Consider the following 20,829-nt stretch of genomic DNA (forward strand, 5'->3'; position numbering starts at 1 on the left):
TCAAACCCTCAGAGCCAGTTCAGCAGGCATTCGAGGGCCTGCTCTGTAAAAACTAGAGAGCCGGTACTGCAGGTTTTGGGGTCTCAGGACAAGATCTCTGTCACCCAGAAGCTCACAAACTCCTATAACTCTAATAGAAAAACTGGGATAACGTAGCTATAAGCCCATTAAGGAGGCACAGAGGATCAGGGAACTAATTGCAACGGGGGAGTGTGGGAGGTGGAATCACAGCGTCTTGAATAATAACTAACGCTCCCCAAGGTAGACCTGGGGGGGTCCGAGCGCTGAAGGGCACGCTCCAAACAACGTAGAGGAGCAAGGTCAAGGGCTCGTCCAGGCGAGGGATGGCAAAGCCGTCTGATTTAGGGCACTGTGCGCAGTGCTCAGGAATAAGACACGGGGGCGTCTGCAAAGTGCAGCCAAGGAATTTAGGGTGTGATGGGCAACCACCGAGGGCTTCTCAGGAAGAGTGGCGCCGTCGGATCCGTTTCAGAAACAAGGTAACTCGGGCTGCAGTTGGTAGGATGAGCTGGAACGGAGGCTATGCAATCAGCATGGGGTCTTCACGCCCGAAGAGAGGATTCCCATCCATCTGGGAAGTGGTTCGTTAGGACAGTACCACTGTGTGAATCGAGTGGCAGAGCCCATTACGGACCCAGGGCTCTTCAGCTCCAATACCACAGCGGAATCAGAATGTTCCAGTTTAACCAAGCTGAGTGCAAGCAAGTCTCCATGCCAGCACCCCCTCCACGAGGCCAACTTTCCATTCTCACGCTTGACCTGCACTCCATACAGTTCTCGCCTTGCAGTTCTGATGAAATTACATTTTCCCAATAACTTTCACACTCATATCATTCTCAGAAAAATGCTTCAAAGGCTTCAGATAATGCATAGGAATTAACACCTGAGACAGTCTTATTTGCATTTTCCCACTGACCACGGGGGCTTTGTTTACTTCCTGTCGAGCAGACGGCAGCCCAGGGAGTCCTCCAAAGCCCTCTGATTTATCTGTAAAGAAGTGTGTTTCTTTCCAAAATCCAGAGATGATTTATGTTGTATCAGATCCAGTCAAAGAAAGCAAGATACCTAGCTTAAAAACTGATTCACTGCAATGAGTAAGAATTAGAAATTGTCCTTATGAAAGGCTGACTGCCCGATCTTCTTACATTTGCACACTTTAAGCACAGAACATTCAAGTTAAATTTATGGTGCCACATTAATGGGGTGTTAAAAATAAAAGAGCCAGGGCACACAAAGCATCCTTTGACCTGCTAATGCTTCTCAAAATCGTATCATGGCAGATGCAAAGAATTATTTCCCCAACAAAAACAAGACCCCGACTCAGGGCAATTTTCTGCACAGCCGGCATCTGGAGGGGAGGGGCAGGGGTGGGGAGGGAGCAATGCATGCCACGCACCCCCGTGAAGTGTATTATTATACCTTCATAATACATTGACACCAACTAGGTCTACAAGTTCTGAAATGAATTCTGGGCTCCACAAGCCCAGCATCAACAAGTGACTTGTTAAGACTACTTCATGATCACTATTTTTAATCCCCAAGAACCACGCTGAATGACACTTTGAAAAGGGCTCGTTTTCTCACTGATCAGTGATGATCTTTAAACTTTCAGGTAACACTTGAAGCCTTTAGGCCTTTGCTTCTGCTGAAGTTCAGAGATACAAGTAAAGTTGCAAATTTCTGGAAACTAGAGAGTCACAATTTTACAAATTAATGTTGAGCTCTGTCACTTTAGCTGGTTTTACTGATCAATATCCTGAATAAAATCAAAGTGCTGTGCTTAACGTCTGTCAGACCTTTGCTCTTAAAAGGAAGCAGAGGATTGTGGCTCACACATAACAAACAGATCTCCAAATTATTAAAAAGGCATTTTATTATAAATACATTTTAGTTGTAGCAGTAAAATACATTTTGTGTTACCATGAATCTTTTAAAACAAAAGAACTTCACTGAGACAATGATCACAATGTAGGAATTATAGACCTCCAAATTGAAAACTTGTTCTAAGGAACCAAAGTGACTAAAGTAATTCTAAAACTAAGTTAAAAAAGAAAATGACAAAAAAAGGAAGAAAATAAAAACCCTAGAGAGTGGCTTTGGGGTTATTTTATGGTACAAAGTCATTTTTACTTTTAAGCATAAACTCTTTAGGTATTAGAACTCTCAGATGAGGTATCATTAAACTGCAAAGAAAAATATAGTAATTTTGTTATAATTTTGCCATAAATTATGATTATTAGATGGCTGTACAACTGATACTTTTAAGAGATGCAAACTGATCATCTCAGTTTTTTGTAACCTTCCTTTGGAAGGCTTGCCAAAATAAGACCCAGTATGAATTTGCCAAGTGATCGTATGAAGTTAGCTGAACAAGTTTAGATAAAAACTGTATTCTTGAAGCGTTAAAAAAACAAAAACAAAAACAAAACCTGTGTCACGAATGACAGAACCCTTTAATAAGATGCAAAACCCATTACCTTTATAATTGAGAGGAGAGGTATTTTAATCACCGGATTTACCTAGGATACAACTACTACACTTAACCAGTACCTTCATGGGTTTCAAAGAATCAGGCGGGATGACTGGCACAGAAAGCGGATACAGTACAATGTCATACACACGGGTTTTTAGGAAGTAGGCATGGTCTGGATATGTAAAAATCCAAGACTCTTGCTCTGTATGGGGTGGGGCGGGGGGTGGGGGCAGGCTGAGAAACATTCAGGTGTTAACTGACACGTCAGGACTTCATCCTGGACAAAAGAGCCCTCTGACCAGCTGAAAGACAGAGAGGTCTTCACATCCAAGGCATCGTGCAAAGAATAAATAAACCGAAGCTCCCTGTGAGTTGGAATTGGAAAAAGTAACCTGTGCTGAACATACGAACAATCCCACCAAAGGTCATCTTGCCTTTCAAGGAGGAAGTACTGTGTTTTAAGAATTCCAAAGCTGTGTGTTCTATGATGCTTATCATACGGTCTACATCTAAGTCATTCTATAATCTATTACCTTAAAAAGAATTTCTTCTCTTTCTAGTGTCTCGGTAAATTCAAAGCCAAACAAAAAACAAGAGGCAGAGGCCAATACCCCTCAAGCTGCACTCCAGGGGGAATATTAACAACAACAGCACGCGAATTTTAAAATATCCAAAGACCTGTAGGCTTATTATACTGTAGGCAGTTTCTTTCTCAGAAATAACTTGCTCATACATGTGCACCTATGGTTTATGAATAACTCATGCTGTGTAGGTGGTAGATTCCTCTAGACTTTTTTTGCAAACATATATAGATTTTTTTAAAGGTAGCAAAGTAATGAGAGACAATTATCGATTTTCTGCCATATACAATAATTCAGGCTCCCCTAACACCTACCGGGCACGGCAGAGAATCCAAAATAACTTTGTTAACCTGAGAAACACATAATTTGAAAAGCAAATCCTTTGCCCTCACCTCCCTCATCCCCCAAAACATAAAAACTACGACTAGATCGTTTGGGGATTATCTATCGTTTTCCACGCTTCAGGTCACTGCCACCTTCGGACGGGGCCTCCAGTACCTAGGGCCTCGATAAATGCAAAGTGCATTCTCGTGACAGTCGGATGGCTTCCTTCCACAATCCTCATCTCCGCGTGTATGGAGCATCAAGATTGACTCTAAGCGCTCCAAACAAACGCACAGCTTCCAGACCAAAGCCCAGGCTGCAGTGTACACAAAACCGAACTCACCCTACAAATGCGAGAGCTCCTGCCCCGTGACGGTCAAGAGAGCACAGACCTCAAACAGGGTGAGCACTGAGGGGGGGTGGGGGTGGTGGCGGTGGCCGCCCCCCAAAGGGCCCGGCACTCCACGGAGGTCTTTCTCCATGAATGTCCCCCTCGCGGCATCAGAATCATAAAAATGTCTCAAGAGATCAGTTTTGTACACTGAGTCAATAAATGCAGGACTGAAAAGACCCTCAGACTTCCTCTAGACCCGTGGTTCTCAAAAGTGTGGCACCTGGACCAGCAGCATCAGTGTTGCCTGGGAACTCGTTGGAAATGCAGATGATCAGGCTCCAGACTGGAATCAGAAATTGTGGGGCAGGTCCAGCAGCCTGTACTTTAACAAGGCCTCCAGGTAATTCTGACGCTGGCTGAAGTTCGAGATCCACTAGCTCTAGCCTGCTCAAAATTTGCATATCTTAAAACAGGACATATTTGTAAACAGATACTCCTTCTATTCTGTGTTGAAACCTATGGAATTTGCCCCTTCCCCTCAACTGCTCAAACATCAAAAAAAAAAAAAAAAAAAGAACTAATGATGAAATTTATTTCAAAACATCAAAAAAAATTTTTTTAAGTAATATTGGTTTCCCCTCCTATACCTAGTTCTAAGGCAGGCAGTCACATGCTAGTATGCAAAATAAAACACAGAAGACACCTCATGTATGAGATGTAGAAACAGTTAAAAAGACTCCCAAAGAATATAATGAAAATTCCGTAATATTGTTTAATGAACTTATAGAATTATATAAAACTTACTATGCTTTATGCTTAATATTCGTATCAAAATAAAATCTCTCTGTTGAACAAATTGCAAATAAGGTCTGGTCTAATACATTACTGAAACTGTAAGTATATGAATGTCTCTGGATTTTCTTAACACTCCAGTTTTAGAAGCTTTAGACTAATACTGTATAACTGGGTTTAAGATTTAACCACAGTTCACGTTACTAAGTCTATATTCTTTTCTGTTAGGTACCTCCCTTCAAAAAAATTTAGAAGCTCCTGTGACTGTTTCCTTAAAGTTTATTCCAAAGTAGATATTTTCAAACATCTCAAGAAATTTAAATGTTACATTAAAATTTGTTGTAATCTGTTTAATCTCATATTCTAAAGTAACAACAATGCCATTTCCTGAATGTGTTTTAAGAGAATGTTAAATGTCAGTTAAGATTGATTCACTCCTTATAACAATGGTCTTGAAATTGCTAATTAAACAGGTATGAAAGTAGTAAGTGTGAATTTAGCAGCTTTACAGTGAAACGTCAGCAAATAAATCTCCAACCCCAGGGAGATGGAGAACTCGAGAAACCGAATATATAATGAGCACTCTGCAGACGAGACGAACATGCCACTTACTCTTTCCTGTTACCTTTATAATATGTGGCAGAAATCACTAGCTGATATTCTGAACAAGAAATCATGGTTAGAACATTATCCGTTATTTCTAATTGCTCGATAGCGTGTGGGTCAGGTGGCAAAAAGCGGAGTGAACAATCAGATCCATTAAGACATATCCTTTGAGATTTAGGAGCGCACATGAGGGTGGTGGTAGAAATTGAGGGTTTCTCAATAGTTAAAGGGATGGTTAGCAAGAAACAACGTCTGGTAAATCATAAAAGACAATGTACTACCTTTGTGGAGCTGCAAGAAAAACCAGAGCGCCTAAGTAACATTTAAGGTAGCAATTTGTATCTTGCAATACATTTAAAGTTTTAATCTTGTAAATTTTTATAGGCTTTTTTGGGGTTCTCTTTTTAAAAACAACTCCAGTAGGAAGCAATTCTATCTAAGGATAACAGGTGTCTCTCTTCTTAAAAATGGCGATTTCAGTACATTTTAATTTTCTTAATAACAATAGCTGAAATCTGAAATTTAACATGAAATTGGTTTTCACACACTGGCTCTTAGGCAAGGTGACTCTCTCCAGCGCAGGTCGCTAGAGATCCATTCCTATGTGTTTATAGCTTTGCTCTTGAAATGTATATACGTGGAAAATATTAAACATGTAAGATCGACTATACCAGAGCAAGATAACACTGTATCTGAATTATCTCAAGTTAGGGAATTCAGTTACTTTCTCAGCAATTTCAATGCCACCATAAAAGAGGAAACTATTTTCACAAATAGGTCTTAGAGATCGCTGTGTTTAATTAGGTAATGCTTATTCAGTGGGAATTCTGATTATTTTACTTATTCTGCAGTTCTTTGAACTGAAAAGACCAACTGATGTTCACACCAAACTCAAACTTATTCTAGAATCTCTGATGAAAAAAAACCACACAAAGCAGTTTATTATTTCACACATACAAAATGACCTGGAGAGAAAGCATATCTGTCTGAGGAAAGGAAAATGAAAGTCATGTTGTTTAAATGGTCAATAATTAACTGCTGATTAATCAAAAACAAAGCTCTGCTAGAACAATTCGGCAAAGCGCACGCCAAATGGCAAGCAAAACCCCTTTGAAAAACCCACCAGAAAATATCCATGTTACACTGAATGAGGCTCATTCAGATCTTAACAGAAATTCATTTTTAGATAGGGAAAAAAAATTTAGCATGAAAACTCTACAAATTCTATCACCCAAAAGAATTTCTTTAAGGTAAAAAAAAAAAATCTCAGTAGCACTGAAATTAAAAAGTAAAATGAATAAAAAATAGTTCTGGCAAGAAACAGGAAACTTCAGAGTGATACAAAGAACAAAGAAGTAGAAAGACATCATGTGAACAACTAACCTCACTTAGAAGAAATCCGTTTTGGAAGAAAAGGAAGTTGGTAATACTTGGTATTATCCCAGAGCTAACATCAAGCTTTAAAAAAAAAGTTCCATCTGAACTCTAAGGTTGGACCTAGTATATAAAACATAGTTGCCCCTCAGTGTCTGCAGGGGATCTGTTCCAGGACCCCCAGGACTACCAAAACCAGAGAATGCTCAAGTCCCTTATATAAAATGACAGCTCATTTGCATATCACTTTCACACATCCTCCCATATACTTTAAATCATCTCTAGATTACTTACGATATCTAATTCAATATAAATGTTATGCAAATAGTTGCCAGCGCATGGCAAATTCAAGCTCTCCTTTTTGGAACTTTCTGGAAATTTTTTTTTTTTTTTTTTAATATCTTTGATCCATGCTTTGCTGAATCGGTGGGCATGGAACCTGCAGATACGGAGGGCCGACTGTAAGTTGTTTTTTAAGTCTGATTCGTGGGCACTCGCTAACACTACCCAAGTAATATCCAACAGGATGAACGGTACTCAGAAGCCACGCCTCATTTCAATGGAAACTTGCAATGATTCTTGCAGTAAGACTTTCTCAAAACCGTTACAAGATATTATTATGTATACATTACATTTAAAGCACAGTTGGAAAGACTGCACTAAGTAAAGCTGAGATGGAAAACATTCGAATCCTTGACTGGCTGCAGAAACAGTAAGGAAGCGAGGAGCACTCATTCTCAGCAGAGCCGCAGACTAGGAAGTAGCTATTACTTTTAGGTTTTTAGAAATAACTGCTTAGAACAGCAAAGTCACAACGCTGTAACAGCTTCCTTATGCAAAGCTTCCATCCATATATAAGGGTGGTAGGGTGGGCACATTTAAATACAAATAATTTTAAAACTGGTATTTTTTTTAAAGGTCAAGTATGGAAAACAGATGATTAGGCAATTACTTTATGACAAGGGGTTAACTGACAGCCCTGATGGGATAGTTCTGTCTTCGTAAGATCAGCATGCTTTCGACCATTTACCTGGCTTGGGTCGTAGTCCTGCGTATTTTCGGGGGAGGAGAATCATCACTGACAAGAACGTTATCTTTCATCGACATCCTCACATCCAGGGGGACCTCATTTTCATCTGGGCTATATCTTGAGTTTTGTCACAGAGTTAGAAATACACAGCTATATGGCGAAATTTTTTCTTCTCTTCTTGTGACTATGTTGAGTAAAATCGGACATCACTATAAATGTGGTGGTCTGACATCTTACAGAGAAAACGAGGTGTTGTAACTTGCTGGCTCCGTTTTCCACCTGTGATTTATACTAACCATTAACACATCTGCAGTCTACACGTCTACATCTGCCGCCTTACACAGAGACCTGCAGCCTGTAACGTGAAGCCACAGAGAAGTGAACTGCACTCTGGGCAGAAAGACAGAACTGAATAAAAAAGAGGTTCTCTTCATTTGTCCTGCAGCTTGACAGCCTTTAACTAAAGGCACTCTCTTCTCCCAAACTGGCTGAGGCTTACAGGGGACTACTGCTGGCCGACACCAACTAAACTCCCGTTGTAGAGACGCTTTTCTTTGCCCTCCACTTTTCAACTCTGCTTTAAAAATGGACCGCGAATAGAGGATGGCCTATTCAGAGGCAGTCTTCCGAAACAAAAACTGTTTTTGAACGGATCATCAGGATCCACTCAGGGTTTGCAATGTTTCCCAACCTCACCTTATTATTTTATTTTATTTTTTTAAAAAGGTTATATTGTAGTTTCAAGATATCTCTGAAGTATAAAAGTAATACTACTAGATCAGGAAAACAATATGGACATGCATCGCTTCAAAAGTGTTACAAGATCACAAGTTTTAAGAGGGTAAACGTTTTTCTCTGGATTTTACCAAAGTTCATTCAAAACAATGTTTAGACTGTAGGATATTTAAGATAGCTGTTTAAATTTTATATTTTTGTACAAGTTCAGTGGGGTGCTTTTAGAAGAATCAAAAGACATGAAAACAAGGGTAGCTTCTTGCCCCAGATTTTGATACATCTTTGACAAACATTGTATTTCTTCTTTAATGATGTTCCTCAAACAAAACAGTTAGCAAAATATTTGAATTGCCATGTATAATGTCACATTTTAATGTAAACATCAAATAAAGGTACCAAAATTTTTACTGGAGGGAAAAAAAAACCTTAAAGCGGCACAACTCTTTATACCACTGGAGAGGGGGGAAGCCAGATTACGAACATTTACACATGCATAGTGAGGAAAAGAAGATTTTACTAAATTCACGCATTTTTAAAATAGTTATCAAGTCTACTAAGCACCAACAATCCTAAAAATTTTTCAGCTTCATGATTTGTTTAAAAAAAAACCACACACTATCAAATTAACATTAAAAACAAGCTTAAAGTGTAGCTTGTCCAAAAAATAATTAAGTATGCCACTGTTTTTTTCATGTTACAAAAAACAGTGGCATATGAAATACACCTGCAAAGAATGCCTTTAACTCTATCCTACAGTGGATGGAGATTACAACAGCACATCATACATAGTCTAAAACTATAAAAGTTTTAGAATGCAGCATCTTGTCACCAAAAAAAGCTGATAAAACTTAAAGTATTTAGAAGATGCTGCCCCCTTTTTTTTAAAAAAATTTTCAATGAATTTAAGCAAAAATAACATACATTTTGTACATCAACTGGCCATTTCTGGTACAGAAACCCAGCGTATGGTAATATTACTGAATAAATGTAAATGCTACTTACAATTTTTTTTTCTTTTTAAATACATTTTAGACAAACTTTTTTTCTCCTTTTTTAATAGTTGCACAATTAACCTCTTAGCTGCTAGCTTGATGCAAACATATGTAACAATACACAAATTTAAAAATATTTTTTATTCCACATAAAAGCTGTCAAAATTCCGACTCATGTCAAAAATGCAAAATAATGGAATATACTGTAAAAAAAATTAGTTGCAAGTCTAGCAGCAAAGCAACTGAGAACATACTTAATATTAAAACAAAGGGAACTGTGCATCTATAGGTGAAGTCCAGCTATCTTAATTCTACTGATACAAACAGAAATGAAAACACTCTCCCCGGAGGAAAAAAAAGTGATTATTTAAAATAGGAGTAAAAGCCATTGCTGCCCGATGAGCTCCCCAGGCTGAGTTCCTGGAACAGAGACAGAGGGTCGCTGCTCTTCTTGGCCTGCTCCGGCGGGGGCCTGGGCTTGGGCGGGGCCCGCAGAGCGCTGGCGTACGACATGGCGGGCCTGCTGCCTCCACAGCTCTGCTGGCTGCTGCTGTGGGCCGACTCCGCGATCTGCTTGTTGGGCATGAGAGGGGGGAACTGGCCGAGATGCTGCAGGACACTGTAGTTGAAGGAACTGGACCCCTCGAGGTTTTCAGGCTTCAGATGATCCTCAGGGGGTTTGACGGTCTTGGGCGGAGCTAGAAGCAGAGAAGAGTAGCACCGATTTAAGGGCAAGCCCAGCGACACTCAGGCATCTCACTAGCTCACTGCGTCACAGCTGCTTCTCCTCTCCAGGAACTCAGCGACAGGAGAGCCACAAGGACAGACGACTTCTGCCACAAAACTCTGCCATCGCAACACATCTAACTGAACTTCTCCATCTCATAAACACTCGAAGAAGAATTAACTATGTGAACTGTGATAACTAAACATATAAAAACTAAAGGTCAAGTCCGAAGGTTTGCTTCAAAAAACTAACTTGCACAATTGTACACTTTGATATTTATTATATTAACTGCTCACAGATTGAAAATGGGAACAAACAGGTTCTTTCCTAAATAAAAATGAGCTCTATATGCAGACTTCTGGTTAAAACAGCTTCTATTATTAACCTAAGAAACAGCAGCACCTGGACCCTATTTCTTAAAAATACTACCTTTCTTGTAATACGTAAGTAAACATGGAATACGGTGGGGAAAACTGCTGTAGACTTTACTTCACATTTCCTGTCATCTGCCGAATTCCAAGGTCCTTTAATATTCGACTCCACTCTTCCTAATTTTAAGGCCCCCTAAATCATAACTTGCTTTAAACACTGCTTTTGCTTTCAATCTTTTAAAAGTTTAACTAACATTAGATTTTGGATTAAAATCGTAATACATATTCATTGAGGATAACGTGGAAATTACACAAAGGCCAAAGAAGAAAATAAGTCATTCGTATTTCCAAATACCAGAGCTAATAAGCCTTAACTTGCTGGTGCATTTTTCCTTAAGGATGTCATATAATGCAGATATTTCGTAACTTTTTAAAGTAATCTCTCATTTTTAGAAATATGGATAATAGTCAATTTTTCACTTTTCTACACTGTGATAAATGTTATTATAGATAAACATTCCTAAATATTCACGACTGCTCCTCTCAGGATAAATCCCTAGAGGTACAATGGCTGGGGCATACAGTACAGACACCGTGAAATTTTTTGATTAACTATGGCCAAGCCTCCCCGCAGGAAAATACTGCCCATTTATACTCAACCAACAACGCTTGCTCATTTCCCTACTACATCACAACACTAGTGTTACTATCGTTTTTAACTTTAGCTTATTTTATAAATAAATAATTATCTTGTAGCTCTACTTTGCAGGTCTTTGATTACTGATATTTGTGGACATTTTTTCCTTGTGTTTATTACCTATTTGTGGACTGGAAAGTTAAGGAGAAAAATATTTCCTCTTTTAGTTTTAGTATTCCATTGATTCAATAGGCTAATTTCATATTATTATTTTAAAACTTGAAAAATTCACAAAATTGTTCGAAATTCTTTTAAGCCCTTTAACAGCTTTCTGGAACGTTTACCACCTTTTCTGTCTAAATGTCACTGATTTTGTGAATGAAACAATTGTTTTTAAGAGCATTAGTTTAACAAACACTTCAATATAAAAGTGGCCTGTACTGCCTAATATAATATACAAAATAAACATTTTACTGGCTGTTCAAAAACTTACTGTTTTTACTTACTTTACTAAGTCTTCTTATTTATGCATATTCTCATCTTCATGACAATATAATTAGAGTTTAGAATGTTTTCAAGTAAATAATAAATACTTACAAAATAATATTTTAGAGGCAGTTTAGCCTAATGCCTACACGCTTATCTAATCATGAATGTAAGATCTCTGTCAATGTGATTTACCATATATGCTCCAGGTAAGACAAACTATTCTTTAAAACTACGAATTTTACTAATCTGGCAACCAATGACTTTTTCCAAAATACATATCTCTACCTAATCTTTTAAGTTTCATCTGTGCATAAAAAGAAAATGCTTGATAAAGTATGTCTCGTCACCAAGAGAAGTGACTAGAACCCAAACACATACGTGTTGGAGAGACGAACCCCACCCTCGCTGTGGACACAGAGGTCCCGCAGTGAGACTGGATCACCCCCTCGATCGCACAGGGTCTATTTTCATGATCTCCTTACTCAGCAGGCAGGCATTTACCTAGTGTGATCAGTACCAAAATGGGAAATCCAAAGTTCAAAAAGGTCAGAGACATGATCTTTGCTCTCAGGCTTGCAATTGTGGAGAAAATATGGCCATATCATGACCTCTTTCAAATTCCAAACCAATATAATATGAACAGTTTCCCCTTCAACTCAAGAAATCTGTCTCAAACTTCAGAAAGAAGTTTCCCAAGTGGTGATTATTCTCCTTCTGATTCACCACCGGCAACTGCTACATTCCTCTAAAAATGAAATGAAATGAAAATATAAAATAAAATAAGAAATACATACATACATACACACATACATACATACTGTTAGACAAGAAGTGCTTCAGGATATTAGTGATTTTGAATGAATTTTTAAATACTTAGCTAAGTGTTACTTTCAACTAAAGAATACTACTATTTGTCTCCTAGCAATGAAGAAAATAATAATTTTGTATTTGTGGAGAAGACACCATAAATGACATGTGCTTTGGGCACTTGCTCAGGAAATTTCAACTTTATCAGATTTTTACTGATTTCGGCCAAAAGCTATCTTAAAATTTAGGCAGAAAAAGGGGAGAAATGATGTTGTCTTTAAAATAAATTATAATACACAAAACAACTAAGAAGTAACACATTTTCATCACTTATTTGTAATTCAGATGTTTCTCAGGAAATTCAAATATGATGAGCGCGTTTCTGTTAGACCTTTAAAATGACAAAGCAATCCCAGGCAAAATACAACGCTTTATCCACAGAAGGTACTAATGAATGTTTAAAGATTAAAATGACCATGTCTCTTGACAGGAAAGAAACCAGTACCTTTTTAATGCTTTTTGACCTACCATGTCTCTTGTTCTAAAAATATGTTTGTATGGCACATACTCCAAAATGGGTCAGTTACAGGCACAATGGATTCACATTCTAAAGATGAACAAAATTAATTTAAAATACAAAGGTTGATGCTATCAAGGCAGAAATTCACCGACGATCACAGACTTGTTCACAAAGATCAATGACTACAGCCTACAAAGAGAAGGCTATCTCAAACAGTAGCATTCTTTACATTCCACATAAAAAAAGTGGGAAACAAAGGAAAGATAAACGAGCACTCGCGTTCACGACTGAAGAAGGCTTCAGACTTCCCGGCACACCGGTTGACAGCCATATCCATTCCAAGGCCTTCCTATGCCTTCTTTTTTCTCTTCTTTGGACTTGGATTTCTCAGTTCATTAGAATATAAGGAATAAACACTGGATTTCTAAATCTCAAAATGTCAGACTTTACTGGTTTCTCTTATGGCCAAACTCTGTTGTGCAGCAAACTGTCAACAACTTTATTGACAATACATCCTTGAAAACGGAAACCGACCTAACCAACTGCCTGCCACCCCCAACCCAGAAGAAAACACAAAAATCCAGAAAACAAGCTTTTTCCAAGCAAAGGTGATCTGAGTTAGAAATACATTTTAGGTTCCCTTACTTCTTTCACGCATTCACAGGTTAAAATGATCAAAATGATCAGTTCCCAAACACGGACGGGTAGGTCTACTTACCTTCCAGACCATAAATATGGAACCAATATAGTCCTAAATTAATATGTATCCTGAGGCACACCTGCGAGCTATGAGCATTAAATACTGTTCCAAGATAATAATGCGAATGGAAGGAACGGGAGAAGAAAAACTCCATCAACACTCAGGAGCTGAGTAGTTAAAACTGCAATTCTGGTAACCCCCCACCCTGTCTTACCTATCAACTCTCTGGGCTGAGCTGTCCTGCTGGATCCATTGCACGGAATGTTCTGATAGGGGGTAGATGAGGTGGTGTTTACCCAGGACTCCGGGGAGGAAAAGTTGAAAGAAGATTGGTTATTATGGTCCTGAAGCTCTTTACACTGAGCAAGACTGTCTTGAGGAGTGCTTACTTCTTCGGGACAAGGCTGGACTGAGCTAGATGAGATTCTTCTTTGGTACAAGGGCCGACCAGGTCCTCTGGGTTCATACTACACAAAGAAAAAGGACAGTTCATAAATCAGTGAAAACGTATACACCCCACTCTCGTATGCACACAGCAATCTCACTCTATTAAGTAGAAATTCTCAAAAACACTTTCTTCTGTGTCTATCAAAACCCCCAAAAAGCAGCCTGAGCTGTGGACATGGTGTGAGGAGACCTGGGGTCAAAACTCAGTTCTGGCCCTTAGCAGGTATTCCTATGACAACACACGTCTAATTTCTGACTCTGTTTTCTTGTCTGTAAAATATAGGGCTGAACTACCTGTCTTCAGTTCTAAAGTTCTATCCACATTTTAGGTAACATTAGATTAAGAATAAGAATGAAGAAACATATCTGCTCAAAATTAAATGGGGAAACTACAGTCACAATCAACTGAATCACAATATCTTGAACACATTCGTCCGTTCGAGACTCATCTCATGGGCCCCTCGCAACCTCCCCGTTTGTCATTCCTTAGACCTGATGCTAAGACAGGGTTCCTCCCACCCCACAGAGGTACTCCTGATCGCCCTCTCTGCACGTCTTCCTTTGGAAAGTCTTTGACTGAAATGGAACGTTCATTATTCTTCCACAAATCCTTCGTACGTCTGAAACGCAATTAACATTTTTCTCCTCCCTACACTTGCACAACCAAAGTTTCTTTAACCCTCAGACAGGATGTATTTGCCAGCATTTCATGATTTTTTACTGCTACTTAAGTGCCCTCCAAGTTCTCAGGCCCAATTGCTGTGGCCATGCTCAGGCTCAGTTCTAAGAGCAAGGCAGTACGGAGTAGCAGTCAGGTGTTCACTTCTACCGGCAGCATCACCCGGGGCAATTGACCTAGCCTCTTGGGAACTTCATCTGTAAATGTGGCTTCACTATCCACAGTGCCTGCCTCTTAGGGTTGCTGTTTGAGACCTGAGCAAGTTCGGCATGCGTAGCATTTGGCACATAGGAAGGTCTGTTGTTGATGTAACATAAAGGATAAGCTTCCGTGTGAGAGCTTACATGACAGAATGGGATTGGCTTTTTACTGCCCCCTCTCCCTCCCCGGGAAGTAACAGATTTGCTATTCAGTTCGTGGTGATCATGATTGGGAGGAAACTTTCTTCTACCACTGTTGTTACAAATAACTGGAAATCAGGAACTAGAGGTTAGATGACAAAGAAGAGAGAGAGAGAGAGAGGCAGGCACAGAAACAGCAGGATTTGGGGGGAATATAAGATAGCACAAGCAGATACTGTCAGGCCAATTAAATGGGGGAAGTTGTGGGCCGAAGTGGGTGAGAGTAAAGTCATCACAGACGGAACCACAAGGGTACAAACTGGGGCAGAGAACGGGTCTGGACTGGCTGCCCTTGAGCAGAAAGGCAGGAAGGGGAGGGAGGAGAGACATTCTCTCACTGTTAAATGAGGATGTCCAGGTCATTTCTACATTTCCAAAGTTTTAGCTACTGGATGAGAAAGGCGAGAGCTAATACTTCCATCCCATTAATACCTTTTCTCATATGTTTTTTATTGTTCTTCTGTCTTTACGTATAGTATCTAAATTCATCTTTAGTTTTACTCTGCTTTAAAGGTATTGTTTTCCAATGGTGAGGATCATTCCAAATTTGATTCCTATTTTCTAGAATAGTAACCATTCTAACTAGTGTCCACTGTGAATTTAATCAGCACATTTGAAACTTCTTCATCAAGGTTATTAACTCACGGTATTGAGGAGAATAACCAACCTCCCTAAACTGCTTTGTATTCTGCATGGCTAGGCAACGAATGGATGACTGGTCACAGCAGCTGGTGCACGGTGCCTTTTTTTTTTTACCAAGGTTTGTTATGAAGATGATTAGCTCTTAGACTCAAAGTGAAGTGCTTGTTTTTATTACCATGCCCTGAGTGTTCATGTTCAGCCCAGTCAGAAACTGTAGGGGATCACATGCTAAAGGCTTTATGTGTGAACACTAAAGTACAAAACTAAAATCTGTTATGGCCTCAGAAAACAGGTTATAATAATCAAATTCCCTGGTGATACTCATATGAACTCCAGGCATTAACTTTATAAAAGCCCCTTTTTGCAATGAATAGATCTGTGAACCACAATGCTGAAATGAGGGAAACTAAAAATCAGAAAGCAATAGAAAGCTGATATAAAAGGAGAAAATATTCAGTTCAACTTTTAAAAAAATGTGTGTCATTTATATCTTCCAAAGTGAAATGCAAAAAAACCACACAGTTGACACGCACAGTACTTGTGGAAGTATTGTGTAACATGTTTATAACAGCTCCTAAGCAGCTGCTGACAAAGATGAATGGGTAGATTAAGTATAAAATTCAACTTCAAATGACATTCTGAATGTAATTGATCCTCTGTTAGAAAAAGAACCAAAACTTGGAATTGTTTGAATGTTCTTAAAATTAGATATGTTGAAGATTTTATATACATACATACACGTATGTACACACACTCACACATAATATACATACGTACATATACACGTATGTACACACACAAACACACACGTACACATACACGTATGTACACACTCACAAATATACATACGTACATATACACGTATGTACACACAATACACACACGTACATATACACGTATGTACACACTCACACATAATATACACACGTACACATACACGTATGTACACACATAATATACATACGTACATATACACGTATGTACACACATACATACGTACATATACACGTATGTGCACACACAATATACATACGTACACATACACATATGTACACATGCATACGTACATATACACGTATGTACACACTCACACATAATATACACACGTACACATACACGTATGTACACACACATAATATACATACGTACATATACACGTATGTACACACATACATACGTACATATACACGTGTGTGCACACACAATATACATACGTACATATACACGTATGTACACATGCATACGTACATATACACGTATGTACACACACATAATACACACGTACATATATACGTATGTACACACACAATATACATACGTACATATATACGTATGTACACATATACACACGTACATATATACGTATGTACACACTCACACATAATATACACACGTACATATATACGTATGTACACACACAATATACATACGTACATATATACGTATGTACACACACATAATATACACACGTACATATATACGTATGTACACACACAATATACATACGTACATATATACGTATGTACACACACAATATACATACGTACATATATACGTATGTACACACACAATATACATACGTACATATATACGTATGTACACACACATAATATACATACGTACATATATAAATATAAGATATAGATGGTCTCCTGGTATACCTATTTCATACAACACAGATGTAGGTAAATGCATGAAAATATGATTTGCTACTTTGGAATCTGTCCTCAAAGGTAATTTGAGGATAAGCAGAGAAATCTTGCTGACAACTGAATGAAACGGTGTATACACCAAATAAATTACCTTTTAGCAGTTTTGTAGTTTTCAGCATACAGACCCTGTACAGGTTTTGTTAATTTGCACCTAGCATTTAATTTTCCTCTGGGCTATTGTAATGGTATTTGTTCTTACATTTTGGTTTCCAATTGAAGGTTGCTAATATATGGAAATGGGATTGACTTGTGTTGACCTTTTACCTCAAAAACCTTGCTAAATTCACATCAGTCAAAATTAATTTTTGTTGGTTTGTTTCCTGGGTAGATTCCTTGGGTTTCTTCTGCATTGACGATCATGTCATCTGTGAATAGGCACAGTTTTATTTCTGCCTTTCCAAACTCTGTGTCTTTTCTTTTTATTGCTGTACTGCACTGGCTAAGACTTCCAGTATAACGTTGAACAGGAATGTTGAGAGTGGCCATCTTAACTCGTTCCTAATCTTAGAAGCGTTCAGCATTCAGTCTCTACCATTAATCGTGATGGTAGCCGTAGGATTTTTATAGGTGCCCTTTAACAGGTTGAGGAATATCCCTTCTACTTCTAGTTTGCCAAGAGTTTTCATGAGTGGATGCTCTGTTCTGCCAAATACGTATAGGCTTTTTTTTTGGGGGGGGGGGTCTATTGATATAATCACGTGATTTTTCTCTTTAGACTGTTAGTATGGTGGAGTACATCGATTTATTTTCAAACAATGGACCGGCCTTGCATTCTGGAAATAAGCTCCGACATGATTATAGTGTATTGTTCTTTTTCATATATTGCTGAATTCAATTTGTTAATGTTTTGTTGAGGATATTGCAATGATGTTCACAGGTATGTCTGTAGTTTTCCCTTTCCTGTACTGTCTTTGTCTAGTTTTGGTATCAGAGTAATGCTAGCCATATACAGTAAGTTAAGAAGTGTGCCCTTCTCCTCCATTCTCTGGAAGAGACGGTGTAAATTGGTGGTATTTCTTTACATGTTTGGAGGAATTCAGCGGCGAACCATCTGCGCCTGCAGATTTCTGCTTTGGCAGGTTTTTAAACTACAAATTCAATTTTGTTAACAGTTATAAGACTATTCATATGCTATCTAGTTAATCTTCAGTGAGTTTTTGTAGTTTGTGGTATTCAGAGAAGTGATCCATTTTATCTAAGTTGCTGAATTTTATGCAAAGAGTTGTTCACGGTATTCCTTTATTATTATCCTTTTTAATGTCTACTGGATTCAATGGTATCTCCTCTTTCGTGCCTGATATTGGTAGTTTGTGCTTCTCTCCTTTCCTCTGTTACTCTTGCTAAAGCCTTATCAGTTTTGTTGATCTTTCCAAAGAACTGGCTTTGGGTTTCACTGATTCTTCTCTATTATTTTTGTTTTCATTTTTTATTGAATTCTGTTCTCATCTTTATTATTCCCTTCCCTCTGCTTGATTTTAATTTATTTTATTCTTCCTTTTCTAATTTCTTGGGATAGAAGCCTAGATTACTGATCTGAGACATTTCTTCTTTTCTAAAATAAGCATTTAATGCTACAAAATTTCCTCTGGGACTACTTTAGCTGCATCACAACAAATGTGGACATATTATACTTTCATTTTCATTGAGTTCAAAATATTTTCTAATTTCCCTTGAGACTTCCTCTTTCACCCATGAATTATTTAGATATATGCAGTTTAATTTCCAAGTTTTGGAGATTTTCTGGTTATCCTTCGGTTATGCATTTCTAGTTTAATTCCACTATGGTCAGATAACATATTTTATTGATGAATGTTACATCTGCACTTGGAACGACCATATATTCTGCTATTGTTGGTTGGAGTGTTCTATAAATGTCAACTAAATTCAGTTGGTTAATGATGTTGCTCACTTTTTCTATATCCTGGCTGATTTCCTGTCTATTAGATCTATTAAATACTGAGACGGAAGGAGTCAAAGTCTCAAACTATAATTGTGGATTTGTCTGTTACTCCTTTCAGATTTTGCTTCACGTATTTTGAAGTTCTGTTGTTAGATGCATACACACTTAAGATTGTTATTTCCTTTTAATGTCCTGACCCTCTTATCAGTACTAATGTCCCTCTTGGATAACTTCCTATGCTCTGAAGTTTACTTTGTCTGACACTAATATAGCCACTCTAAGCTTTCTCTTGATTAGTCTTTGCATGGTATGCCTTTCTCCATCCTTTGCTTTTAACTACCTATACTGTTAAATTTTTAACGTTTCTTGTAGATAGCATATAATTAGAACTATTTGAAAAACCCATCCTGACAATCTCTGACTTTTAACTGGTATGTTTAGATAATGTATATGATGTAATTACTGATATGTTTAGATTTAACTCAGTTGTCGTATGTCTTTTGTTTCCTGTTCATTTCCTGTTTTATGTCCCTTTGTTCTCCTTTTCCTGCCTTCTTTTGGGCTATTTGAACATGCTTTTGTAATTTCATTTTAATTTTGTGATTCTATGTCTCCTTATATGATTTTTTAATAGGTGTTCTAGGGATAATGGAATACATACTTAACTTGTCATCATCTACTTAGAATCTATATTTTATCACTTCAGTTGAGATGTAGAAAACTTATTACCATATTAGGTTCTTTACTTTTCCTCTTTATGCTATAGTTATAGTTGTTTTATATATTACATCCTATACCTACTGAAAAACAATCAGACAATGTTATTTATTTTGCTCTCAACTGGGAATTTTGATAGAACTCAAGGAGAACAGCTTATCATATTTATCCAGATATTTACTGTATCTGTTGCTCAACTTCCATTGCTGATGTGCCTGGTTTCCTTCTGGTATCATTTTCCCTCTGTCTGTCTGAAGAACTTCCTTTAACAATTCTTTTAGAGGAGGTCTGCTGGCTCAAAATTCTCTTAGTTTTCCTTTATCAGGAAATGGCTTTATTTTACCTTCATTCCTGAAGGACAGTCTTGCAGCATATACATTTCTGGGTTAAAAGTTCTTTTCTTTCAGCACATTGAAAATGTTTGCCACTTCCTTCTGGCTTCCATGGTTTCTGATGAGAAATCATTAGTCATTTGAATTATTGTTCTCTAATGACATGTGTTTTCTCTGGCTTCTCTCAAGATTATTTTCTTTGTTTTTTGCTTTTAGCCATTTGATTATAATATGCCCAGGTGTAAATTTCTTTGGGTTTATCCTCTTTGGGGTTCACTCTGCTCCTTAAATCTGTAGCCTTATGTCTTTCACCAAACTTGGGAAGTTTTCTGCTATTATTTTGTCAGATGTTTTTCAGCATCACATTTTTTCTCCTCTCCTCCTTGGACTCTGATGAAATTCAAAAGATTGAATATTCAACCCCTGTTTTTGTCCCATAGGCCTCTGTGGCTCTGTGTTCCTCCCCAGCCCCACACCCCATCCAGT

The 20,829-nt window shown here is 38.0% G+C and overlaps 1 protein-coding gene across 9 annotated transcripts in view; it reads right to left on the reverse strand.

Annotated features, from left to right (window-relative positions):
* Positions 1-1,970: 1,970 nt before the first annotated feature.
* The window catches only part of HELZ (helicase with zinc finger), a 170,152-nt gene continuing 151,293 nt past the window's right edge, over positions 1,971-20,829 (reverse strand). For 7 of the 9 annotated variants that reach the window (XM_024130025.3, XM_024130024.3, XM_024130021.3 and 4 more), the window contains 2 exons: positions 13,728-13,980; positions 1,972-9,960 (listed from right to left, as the gene is read on the reverse strand). In XM_024130025.3, coding sequence (XP_023985793.1) covers positions 9,626-9,960; positions 13,728-13,980 — 588 coding nt within the window. In that variant the 3' untranslated portion in view covers positions 1,972-9,625. Of the gene's footprint in view, positions 9,961-11,987; positions 12,232-13,727; positions 13,981-20,829 lie in introns of all 9 variants that reach the window. The other 2 variants (XM_028499836.2, XR_003683191.2) reach the window with 2 other exon arrangements.

This window comes from Physeter macrocephalus, chromosome 14, assembly GCF_002837175.3.
Source record: "Physeter macrocephalus isolate SW-GA chromosome 14, ASM283717v5, whole genome shotgun sequence".
Lineage (NCBI taxonomy): Eukaryota > Metazoa > Chordata > Mammalia > Artiodactyla > Physeteridae > Physeter > Physeter macrocephalus.